Consider the following 12,429-nt stretch of genomic DNA (forward strand, 5'->3'; position numbering starts at 1 on the left):
GTGGCCGGCCAAAGTTCGAATCTTACAGACTATCGTTCTTAAGAAGGTGGGCGCGAGATGATGACGACGAAATGTGATGATTGACAAACAATGACTGTCTTGGATTTGTGGATTTCCCCAACTAACGAGCTGGAATTGAAGCCCATAGACGAACACTAAAATAAGCTAAAACATTAAAGTAATATTAAGAAAGGAGAATTTTCAGGAATATTCCATTTTCTGCAGAACCAGCTTGTCCAAAAATGTTTGGCATGGTAACGTCAAATTCAGCGAACACCCGAACCTACAACATCAAATTGTTCCCAGATTATTTTCTGAAAAGGTCGCGAAGATTGGTAGTCTTTGCTCTAATATAAAAATATTTTTAACGTTCAAAGTTTGCACAGGCAGAATCGGTTAGCTCCCCTCCCCCCCCCCCCCCCCCCCTTCACGGTATAGACGGGATTTATCTAGTGTAGTCCTTGCAATTTGGGATTTTTTTTTTCCTTTACAGTAGAACGAATGTTTCCAAACTGTGCATTTACTTAAACATAAAATTAAAAGATCAAAGGAATCTTTCTAACCTTGTTAACAAGTTTTTATTGAAGCCCAGTTTTACATCGCTTTAACCCGAATGTTTAAACCAATTACAATAATAGCCAAAGGTTTCTTTTATGCTTTCCCAAGACCACTAAAACTATAATCTTGACTTTTTCTGCAACGGCCAGTACTTACTGCACAAAGATATATCCCATGGCATAGGTCAATCGGTCGCCATTATCTGCCGAGTACTTAGCTTCATTGCCGCACGAGGACTTGTCATAAGGACCACCGTCAATACCAAACCCGAGTAAGGAGTCACAGGAGTCGCAATTGTTTTGTTCGTTAGCTAGGATGCCGATTCTCGCTTTGGCTCTTTTGCCTCCACTGACAGCATTGAAGCCTTCCTTGTTGCAGTAGAGCTGCAAGGACGCTTTAGACCCGATGAGCATCTTCCACGTATCCCGACCAAGAAAGGTTTCGTGGTATTGACCGTCAGCGATCAGTGAAAATAGGGAGCTGGCAGGTTTGTTGACAACAGCAAAAGTGAACTGGTTATCGACCTTCATACCAAGACAAATCCTAGAGAACGATGTGCTCCAGTAACTTGGTAGCTTCGTTTCTTGTTTGTCGAGCCCTGTCTTTCCTCCCTCAAGATTGTAGGTGTTTCCGTCGCTCCAGAGGTCAGAATTATACCCAAAGGTTGTCTGCACATTAGAAAAGCATTTAACTATAAAAAAATTGCGCTAAAACATTTCTTAAAATCATTTGAAGATTTAAAAAATTCCTGTAAAACGACGACGTTTCGACGTTAGCTAAACGTCATTATCAAGTCACAATATGTTTGTACGTTACAGTCTATAAATACTAAAAAGCCAGAACAATAGGTGATTATAAAAGCTGCATGTAACGTAAGAATAAAAATAAACAAAATGTTTGGCATGCATGGAGTCTGTCTGGATAATTTAATTGGGTTTGAGATTCTTGATGAGTAGCATTTCAAAGAATAAACAACCAAATTTGCCCTGCCACTTTCTTAAACTTTTAATGGGCTCTCTTTCAAAAGGTTGTTGTTACCGTGAGCTTCTAAGATATGTCTACCGATTGCCAAATTTCTGTGCTCAGCATGCAATGCATTGATGAAGGTGTCGGCCTCTGTAGCCGACATAATCTGTATCGCACAGATATCATACAAAATGGTAAACAACACACTGCTTATTAACAATTGACGACTTAATTTCTTTGGGTTTAAGACCTTGCCCCAATTTATTGCTCATGAAAACTGGCTGCAATAAAGGGCCAATCTTATGACTAAGATCACGTTTAATACTACTTCCGGACCGCATTAGCCGCCACTTGATCTTTAAATGGAAGACTATTTCTAAGTGTGCTACTATCATCGGTGTTTCTTTCTGCTGTGTTCGTTGAAGCATTTCGAAAAACAAAATTGTTGATTGCGGAATTAATGAGGCCCATAAGATATTCAAGGCGACTAAATAAAGAGTGAAATTTGGTACATTCTGCATTGAAATCCTCTTTTGTAGACGGTAAGGCATAGGCCTGATGTATCATAATTGTCTTTAATAAAGAGTCTTGATAGCGGTTATCGGTGACTGTGGTGTAAGAGCAAGCCAGTCTCTGTCGATTTTCTGTAAACTTGAGTTTCAATTTTAGTTCTGTTCTTGACCATTTCAATGCCGATAAAAGAGTTCTTATTATCCAGAGGAAGCTCCATCGTAAAAGCGAGACTGGGGTGTCGGTCATTCAAGGTAATAAGCAACACCGCAGCATTCGATTCCTCCCAGACATCTTTGTCAGCATTTTGGGCTTCTTCTCTTGATGCTTAAGCTGAGTGAGTTTGGATATCAATTTCTCATCCATGACCGCCTTTTGGTGATTTTATTTTATTTTTCTTAAGTTACAGCTTTTTTATTTACACTGTACCTATTGTTCTATTTAGTATTTATAGACTGAAACTTACAAACATATTTTGACTTGATAATGACGTTTGGCTAGCGTCGGAACGTCCTTGTTTTTTAGCAACAACTGCAATGGACTCTTAGCGATTTATTCAGGACACAAGAAAGGATACGCAAGTCATTTTCTTTCTTTCTTGTTTGAAGCTGCAGGTCAGTTACATCCAGCTATCCGAACGAAATTTATTTACGGCTACAGGCAATTGATCGAGTAATTTGCAACGAGTCTTACAAGTACTAATTTTTAAGATGCATTTGTTGTTTAAATTATGAGATCGAGATCTTTTCTTGAAAAAATAAAAAAGTCACTGATTAAAGTTTAAATTTCCCTGCAAGGCAATTTAAGATAATCCAGAAAACTGTTGCAATCACTACTTTTCCCATAATTCCACCTTGTCAGTACCTTTCTGCCATCGATCTTCATTGCCAGGGTCCATCCACCTCCTCCGCATTTACCAAGACCGTCGTTTGTCATGTGGCAATAAGCGGAAATAGGCCTTGAACCTAAGGTCAGTGAGTAAGCTTTGTTTCCTTCAGCCCTGGCAAAACAGAAACATTGTACTCAAGAAAAATATCTTACGAAAACTTCGGCTGGAAATTGAGGAACCTTTGCTGTCTAATGGAAAGCATTTTCACCAAACGGACGACTAGTAATATCAAGCAACTTATGCCGGTGAAGACTACTATATCAAGCAACTTATGTGTAGACAGAACGATGGAACACAGCAAAACAGAAATTGAAACTTTGTGCAAATGAATGGTAATTTTTCTTTCAAATTGGGTGGAGTATACTTGTGGAAAACGTCGAGTACCTTCGAGGTCAACTAATTGTTCAAGAAATATTTCCAATTTTATTTCATCTGATTGGACTGAAAAGTTTGACTACATGTAAACCACCACAACTATACTTACATTCCTTTTTTATGTATGTCATTGCACGTCACATCTAAATATACACACAAGAGGAAAAAAAAGATTAGTCGTATCACTTTTAACCCTACATAGCCAAGCAGGGCACAAAGGTACGAATAAAATCCCAGCGGGCGCCCCATAACTTCGTCACTATTAAAGCTGTGACCAGGGGGGGCCAGCAGCGAGGCCTGGATCCGAGTTTGCATGATCGCCCCAGTTAAGAAATTTGGCCGAGCGAGACTAAGTACTGATTTTTTGATAAACAAACATGGCGGCGATTTTATGTGAAAGCGCGTCTGTCGCGTCTGTGCGGATTCGCAAACAATTTGGCTATTCGACGTCTAAACAAAACAGGAAGGTTTCGGTCGCTCTTTTACCTGAAGTTTGGTCATCAAGAGGGATCACGGATGCAAATTCTGCAGAGAAAAACGAAAATACTGCAACCGACGACTAGCTGACCCCGGAGAGGATCAGTACAGTCAACTCTCTCAAAGCGACCACTTCGTAAACAACCGTTTTGTTTTGTTTCAAGAGCTCTCTCGTAAGCGACCACCACTCAAATTTCTAAGGGACCGCGACCACTTTTTAGGCCAGAAATTTGACATATTATCATTCTTTTGTTTTCTGTTTCCGGTAAGCGACCACCCAACATATTCGCGTATGATCTGAGTAAATAATTTCTCAGACTGACAGTTTACAGACAGAGAAAATAACTATAATTAGATCTGTAGGTAAATGGGAATTGTTTCAGTGATCTGTACCAAAATGTTACACAAAATTTCGTCAGAAGAATGAATAGATGTGAAAAAATCAAATAAATTAGTTTTTATTTGCCTAATTTTAGCTGCTAGGGTAATATTTTTAGGTATTTAATTTATCAGTCCAGCATTAGCGACCACTTAGCCATTATAGGCTACAGTAAGCATGAACTTGGCACAATAAACATGTTGTACTTCCCGAAAAAAAAAAGGTGTCATATTACACCCCTACCATCCCATAACGGCCACCTCTCCACAACGGCCACTTTCGTCTGTCCCAAGGGTGGCCGTTGTGGAGAGGTTCAACTGTATCATACCTCAATAACAGATTTTCTTTTCCAATCTCTTCTAAACGGTGAAAAGTTGAGAGGTGATGAAAGCAGCACTTTGCTCTTCAACTTTGCCAAGTGAGCCACAAAATTAATATTGACTTTTGAATTCAGTATGTATGCTTGGTAATAAATCTCATTATTTCAAAGGAAGAGGTGAAGTAACCTTTAATTATTTCAGATTTTGTCTATCATACCTCTGGGGTGAGAACTGAAACATAAAGGAGGCAGGGTGCTAAACAGCAATACTTCAGCCAGTCAAGTGTGTGAAAATGTGCAGTAATTGCATAATTTACAATATGCTAATTACACTTGACTATGTTACAAAATATGTACCAATTAAACAATATTGCAATATGTTGCAGTTCTGATGTATATTGTCATATACTGATGACATTATTATACTGCAGAGTAATGTGGTCAGCTGGGATAATCCTCGAGTGTTTAGAAACACTTCAGTAATCGAGGGGCGATAATTTAGATTGTCTTCTTCGAAATGGCTGTTGCATACATAGAGAAACCATGGTTGACTGAGTTTGCCATCCCAGGATCTATATTTAGTACTGTATCTCCCTTGCAGTTGGGTTTTGGGTGCATTCCCAGTAGCCCTATTTTGACATCCACCAATGGGGGAAAACCACCATACCCATAGAGGTGGTCATGGACATCTGTAAGGGTGACAGGTGAGACAATAATATTTACATGTACCTTCCAAGTTTTTTTTGCACATGCATGTGGTTTCTGCAGGATCTCAGTGTATCAGTACATTGTTCACCCGGTGCTACTAAACTCGACTTCCCAATTTTTTGCACAAGAGAATGAGGACTTGAATGTCTTTTCAATCAAGTGACAAACACCCTTGCAACAGCTCATATAAACCTGGTAGCTCTATTCACAATAATGTTAAGCAATCTACTTCTGAGATCTTTATAAGCTATCCTTTCCAGTTGCAACGTTTTCTTATCTACAAATTTCTTAAGGACTTAAGCCGTTTTCCTTGTGTATGCATTTAAACCATTTGTGCATTAAAATTAACCTTACAGGAATAATTGTCGTCACGCGACATTTAAACAGAGGGAGAATTCCATAAAATAAACATGCTGTTTCATTCGTAACTACGCTTTCAACAGTTAATACGCATAAAATGTGGGACAAATACTTTTAATAAGCTTACACTAAAGTTCCAAGCCGATCTTGAGAAACAAGCTTACATTCTGGGCCTTCGCGATGACAGTCGTGAAACACTGTGTGGTTTCTAGTTTCTTCAGAACTGAACAAGAATCGAAATTGAAATCTACTATTTTGTCGACGTACAATATCTTCCTGAGACGACGAAAACCATAATCGTTTGCTACATTACAAATCATATTCTTCACCACATGTTGACGGCTCTACTAACCTAAAACAAAGTATAAACAGGCATCTCATTCCAGCGGTCTTGATTAATCGTAGTGTTCAGCTTCGTACTACCGCAAAAAAACATGCTAACAGTAAATAAACAATAACTAAATACGACCGCGTTTTCCACCGTCGAGTCGCTACAGACAAATTCGCATGAATCTTTTGCATTTCGCGCATGCTCGTTACGGTTTACGAATGATTGACAGATTTCTTTACTGGGGCGATCATCTATTTCGGAAAAGCGGCAAGATCAAAGGTAGCTGCCAGCCCCCCCTGGCTGTGACAGTATAAATAGTTCGTCCAAACATGTTTTCTGTTTTAGGTCCGCACATGAGAAATGATCACTTCATTTAAGTGGTACTGATTCACGTCGCAATTACCAAAATGAGGGCAACTTGGGTATCTGAGCTTCCTATAACCTTAGAAAGTATTGAACATTACAAAAAGTAATGAGACTGAGTAAAAGAAGACTAATATGAGCTTAAAACATAAAATTTTATGTAGAATAGTACTTGCCTAACACTTACCGACCACACCAAATTGTACCCAGAAAACGTCATCAAGTTTTATTGCTTTTGTGCAAATACATAAAATAAGTTATTCAGGTTCAAAGTTGCCGCGGGCAGAATGCCCCCGCTGGTCGAGAAAGATTTACAGTCAATCTAGCTCAGTATTTCCAAGAATGAAATGAACATTCGAATTTCTCTCTGTAATGTCCGACGTGTGAATGGAATGTTGGACATTTCTCTGGAAATCGTTCCGAAAAAGACGCATTAACTGGAAAAAAGATTCAAAATACTTGGGAAACAATTGTTGTTCTTGAAGTATTCAATTTTGCAATGTAAATAAAAATTCATAGCTTTATACTGTCAATAAGCTAGGGAAATTTATACGGGAACTCTGAAATCTCGTCGGCGATTTTCAAAACTGACATGTAAATTTCAAAACTCCGTTCAAATTTTAAAAATATCGTTCACGCGTGACCTGGGTTGACTGTAATATAGACAACATGCAGCTTTTACAAAAAAATCTCAAGAAGCTCATGGAAAGAAGCCTCTCTGTATATTAATTCCTAAAGTTAACCAATTAATATGAATATTTTTTTTAAAAGAATTCCTTTTCCTTCAAAGGGGTATGTTGTAGGATGTACATCTAAACCTTCAATTAACTTAAAGCAAACTATTAAGCCCGGTTCATACGTCGAACTTTACATGAGCCGAACCTAATCATTTGGTTCGGCGCATGTAACGATCGACGTATGAATCAGTTAGGATCGACAGATTTGTATTTGGGTCAACCCGCCGTTCTATTCGACTGCACCAGTCAAATAAAACGGCAAAAGTTCGACTTCGATTCAGACGTCGAACTTTTCATGTGCCGAACCAAATGCATACGTTAAGTATAAATTATATAAATTATAGCTATCCCAGAGGTCTGTGCATTCCATCGACGTGGCATGTGCGCAAAGGACTTCATTCTGAACAAGATGGCGGGAAAAGAGGAATGTGCTTGTTCTTCTTGTTTCGAAACAACTGAATATACTTGTCTGAGATGCGAAAGATTAAAAAAAATCTATTCTTGAAGTGCACACGCACTTCAAACCGACAGAAACTTTCCAGTACAGGCTATATCAAAGGCGAAGCGTCAAGACTTCTCAGAACAAAATCTTCAAAAACAACATTTGAAGAAAACATTACTCTATTCAACCAGAGATTACGCAACAGAGGTTACCTCGATAACCTTATAAATAAAACTCTTTCAGAAGTCAACCTCCGCGAAAGAATGTCGGCACTTCAAAACAAACTAAAAACCCCGCAAAAACATTTTGAGGTTTGTTATGGAATATCGCCCTTCTGTGCCTAACCTAAAACAATTCAGATGAGTAAATACAGGAGCCATAATCAGGGATGGAGACCGTAAACGTGGGGTCCACGCGTCCCCATGAGTTGTACCAAAATTGCCCCCTCCCCCTCACGTCATAAACCCGCGTGAATACACGCAAATTTGCGTGGGGCTACTACCTTATATGTGACACGGAAAGCAGCTGAGAAAAAAATTCACTAAAGATAAATTTTTTTCTAAAAATAAATTTTTTGGTACAACACATGGGGACAAGGCCACAAGTCAAATTGGCATCTCGTTACGGTCTCCATCCCTGATTATGGCTCCTGGTAAATGACACTTGATAGAAAATCAGCCTCTGCTAAGAGAGATCTACAAAGACCCTTCCTTACTTTCGTACAGAAAAGGGAGATCTTTGAAAGACGTACTCGTAAGAGCAAATTAGCTTTGAAGGTCATATTCTTCCTATCTCGACCAGTAGGAGCCGTGTTTGGCCTGTCTTTATTATTTTACCAAACAAGCTCTTCAATGTCAGAATTCATCTTTCCCGCCATTTTGAATCTTGTTGAGTAAAAACAACAGCCGCTGACCACAAAAATCTACTTTCTCACTTTAACTTTAATTAAGTTCGCCTTCAGTTAGGTTCGACGTCTGAATCAACTGCCGAACTTAATTATTTGGGTCGACCTTAATAGGTATTAGGTTCGGCTCATGTAAAGTTCGACGTATGAACCGGGCCTTAGAGTTTAAAAGGGGCAATATGGTAGCTGTTGTGCCTTGCTCTTTTCAAAATTGTATAAGGTATTAGGCGAAGTAAATTTGCTTATAAACGAAATTATTCCTAGAAATATATAAAGAGAAAGAAAACAACATGAGAAATTTTTTTCAGCCCGCTTCCCACAATATAAATTGTCGTCGAATCCATAACATATCGACTAACGCTAGCCAAAGAATTAATTTCAATTGTTCCAGGTTGCATTGCTATCAAGTTATTTTCTATTTATTCAGCAAATAAATTAATCTAGCACATCCTTAAGTAAAGTATTTTAAAGTACGACTTATTTTAAATCAAGGGATGTAAATACCTCTTTGTTTTTGTCATTTATGTTCATGTTTTAATAATTGGGAATATTTGTTTAGTTATGTTAAAGGAGTAAAGATAACAATACGAACGTTCTTTGATTGTAAATTTTCAGAGTATAGAAGAACAATAACTGGTACCTTTACAGCCATAGAGCTCTACCCTCATTGATATTCCACCAGTCCAAGCTGTCGGACGAAAGCGTATGTAACGCGCCTCGATTCGTGGGCGTAGATCATGATAAACAACGGTGTTTCTGTCATAGTTTCCAGTAAATACCTAAATACATAACGTAAGGGATTGTAATTTGTTAATAAAATAATTTTTTAGCTCACGGTGGTCATGTTGTTAATGTTGTTCTCGTATGAAAATCGAAAACAAAAACATTCCTTTTCACTTTTTCTCTCCCGCTTTTAAGGTGTATAAAAGCGTCAAATTTCACTTCTGGTTGGATGCAGTATCGGCCAACACGGGAGATTAGGGATAGTAGAGCCTTAAAAGTCAATACAGGCACGCTTAGTCTCGGGGTATCTCTATTCCTCAATTTTTCAATCTGAGTATTAAAAAACCCAATTCATTTTTTCGTCTAAACAGTTTTCTTCCTCTGCACACGAAAAACAACTTTTTATACTATGGTGTTCTAACCTTGTTTTCGGTTTTTCCATGTTCCTTAAAGTATTCAAAATTCTTTCCATCATTACTGTACTGCAACATGTACTTGGATACCCATTGGCTGTGTGACCCATGAGGCCAATCGGTGCTATAATGCCTTCCCTGCGTAGCTACACCTGCCACTTTGGTGTCCTGATAAAGCAGATCAATCTGCAGCCATTGTTGATCGTCTTTTGACTTAGATGACCACCCTCCAGATTTCCGACTAGTCTCTTTAAAGTTCAGTCTTCCCTGTCTGGCGGCATGATTATAGTCAGTTTCAGAAGATGCGCTAATTTGTGAGTCTGAGATTTCTCCGCTTTCCATTCCGAGAGCGTTTCCTTTTGTGCATTCTGCAAGTCAATTCACATGAATTAAATGACGTTTCTGAAGGGTTGCGGTTGGACCTGGAAGTTGTTGTCACTGCACAACCAAATATTTATCGGTTTGAACGTGTTTTCGGAAAGGGCACTTTTCACCCTATGTAGCCCATATGTTGTCCCTATGAATATTAATGCTATGACAATGAAACTTGCACAATTGATAGTAAATACAAATAAGTTATCTTTGAGGGAGTGATGACGTTATGTGAATGGAAAAAAAAAATGCCACGATATGCAATGGGTGAACTAAAATTTCTGAACTTCTCAACAAGTCCAGATCAAAGACAAAACAAAAACAATCAAAACCGACAACAATAAAAATGTAAAACAAGAGAGTTATATTGTGAGAAAGTCCATTTACAAAAGAAAGAGGATAAATCCTATTTCGAAAAATCCTTCCTGTCAAATTTGGTTTCCATTGCAACATGACCTTAAATGACAACCAATCTATAACACCAAATGGTTTCCAGATAAGTTTCTGTATAAGTCACGAACTTTGGTGACTTATGGGAAGCACTTGTATACAATGTCACAGATCATAGTAAATTGAAATATTGACATAAATTGTGCAAATGTTTGGGTTGTTACTATTCATTGCTATTCATCCTGCACTTTTTGAATTTTTCCGTCATGCATTGTTATTCATTATCGGTGTCATTACGGTCCGCAGTGGCAGGCAAATCTTTACTTCGTCAGTTTTAAAAGTGAACACCGTTGACAGGCACTGTCTATATGTCCAATGAACATAGCTCAGTGGTAGAGCATCCGAACTAGTAATCTCGACTCCTAATAGGATCACCCAGATTTCCTTTTTTCCGAGTATGTCTGTGTCACTTTGGATAATATAGCGCATAAATCTATACGAATTATCATGCGCCACTATGAGACAGCGGACCGCATTAGCAGGAAAATTGTCACTTGCTGATAGTTTTTCTACCGCGAGACAGTGGATTTCATTGGTTTTCAAAAGTATTTAAATCACTCCGGGCAGGAGAACGTGTGACACAGATGTTTCATTGAAGGCACTTACCTTCTACTTCACAATACTGTCCTTTTGTCCCGGGGGCACAATCGCATTCGAATGTTCCACCTGCAATGTTTCTGCAGACTGCTCCATTTAAGCATTCGCCTTTTTCACAAGGTTCTTATTTAGTTTAAAAAAAAAAAAAAACATTTGGTTAAGGGCTTGAATATACATCTTATTTATGTCCGAAATAACAATTCGCTCTCCTAGCAATTATTAACCACTTAGAGGTTTGCCCGATCTTGTAAGGCCTAGTTAGATAGTAGTGATAGGCCGACAGATTTATATCAAGCATGGAGTGACCAATCCCGATATATTAAAACTTGTACGGAATAAACAAACAGAGATTACCTTGAGACTCAGAGATAATTCTTTTCTCATGTTAAGAAAATCAGTGGAAATGCTGTAAACCTTCGTTGTGAGCGCAAAATGTGGCCTTCTCATTTCTTGAATTGCCTTTTGATCTTTTTTTTTCCTTATCATAATTATTTTCCTGTAACAATAAACTAAACAACTTTTTGAAAACGTAGAAGATAAGACTGAAAATCAGACAGATAGAAAGACAAAAAGCGAGAGAAGAAAAAGAAATAGAAAACAAATAGAGTGTTGTTCAGTTTCCACTTACCTTTCTCGCAGTAGTCTCCAAAGTACAACTTCACACACTCGCATTTAAATGTGCCATCTCTCATGTTTTTGCATATTCCTCCATTAAAACATTTTACCCCATCACATGGTTGAAATTCTTTTTAAACAGAAAACGAAACAAGAATATAAGATGGATAATACAACCGCTTAAAAAAAGGTCTCCCATGGTCTTTGTAATTAAGCGTGTTGCCGATCACAAAATCTTAGGGCATGATTTTTAACTCGTGAATGCGCGCATGCACAATGAACGAGATATCGTAGTGTGGGCTGAATTAAAATTAAAATTGAACTTTATATTAATCTAATCGGAATTTAATCAAAATCATAAAGTATTCATGAGTCTACGTATAGTACATGTATTCACCATCAGCCGCAATTACGGGACAAAAAACAAGGACGCAAAATCAACTTAACTAATAACTTATTAAAAGAAAACACTAGTAGGTGTGTTTTCTGCTAACTCCTTCCATTGACTGACAGAAACTACATTGAAACTAAGGGGCAACCTCTTATTTTGGTGACTGGAAACGCCACGTTAAAAGCCGCTCAAGGCCGAGATCGTCGTCCAAGTCAACAGGGATTTCGCGCAAAATGTTCCCTGCTCATTCGCGTATACTTTTTTTCACCGTTAAAATCATAATGCTGCAGGTGCCAGATTATTCAAAACCCTGAACAACCTTTGAATGCATAAACTAACCTCTCCTTCAGAAGTTGTGGACAATGTTGTCTAGTGGCGTAGCTCGCTGACATAGATGCAAAGGGTCCCTGGTTCGATTTCCGAGATAACGGAACTTTACTTTTTGTTGTTGTTTTGTTTGCTTTTAAAACCATTCAAAGGCTCCAAACAATTTTCAAAATTACATTTTTCTTACAAAATACAAAATTATTCAAGGAGCACAATCTTGCTG

At 38.2% G+C, this 12,429-nt stretch overlaps 1 protein-coding gene across 1 annotated transcript in view; it reads right to left on the minus strand.

The window, feature by feature from the left end:
- Nucleotides 1-571: 571 nt before the first annotated feature.
- Nucleotides 572-12,429, minus strand: part of LOC146461483 (uncharacterized) — a 135,634-nt gene continuing 123,776 nt past the window's right edge. The window contains exons 12-18 of the mRNA XM_085086917.1: nucleotides 11,502-11,618; nucleotides 10,883-10,996; nucleotides 9,464-9,822; nucleotides 8,959-9,097; nucleotides 3,408-3,441; nucleotides 2,899-3,034; nucleotides 572-1,226 (exon numbers count right to left, since the gene is read on the minus strand). Coding sequence (XP_084943043.1) covers nucleotides 711-1,226; nucleotides 2,899-3,034; nucleotides 3,408-3,441; nucleotides 8,959-9,097; nucleotides 9,464-9,822; nucleotides 10,883-10,996; nucleotides 11,502-11,618 — 1,415 coding nt within the window. The 3' untranslated portion in view covers nucleotides 572-710. The remainder of the gene's footprint in view (nucleotides 1,227-2,898; nucleotides 3,035-3,407; nucleotides 3,442-8,958; nucleotides 9,098-9,463; nucleotides 9,823-10,882; nucleotides 10,997-11,501; nucleotides 11,619-12,429) is intronic.

This window comes from Pavona decussata, unplaced genomic scaffold (genome assembly GCF_977016875.1).
Source record: "Pavona decussata unplaced genomic scaffold, jaPavDecu1.1 SCAFFOLD_198, whole genome shotgun sequence".
Taxonomy (NCBI): Eukaryota; Metazoa; Cnidaria; class Anthozoa; order Scleractinia; family Agariciidae; genus Pavona; species Pavona decussata.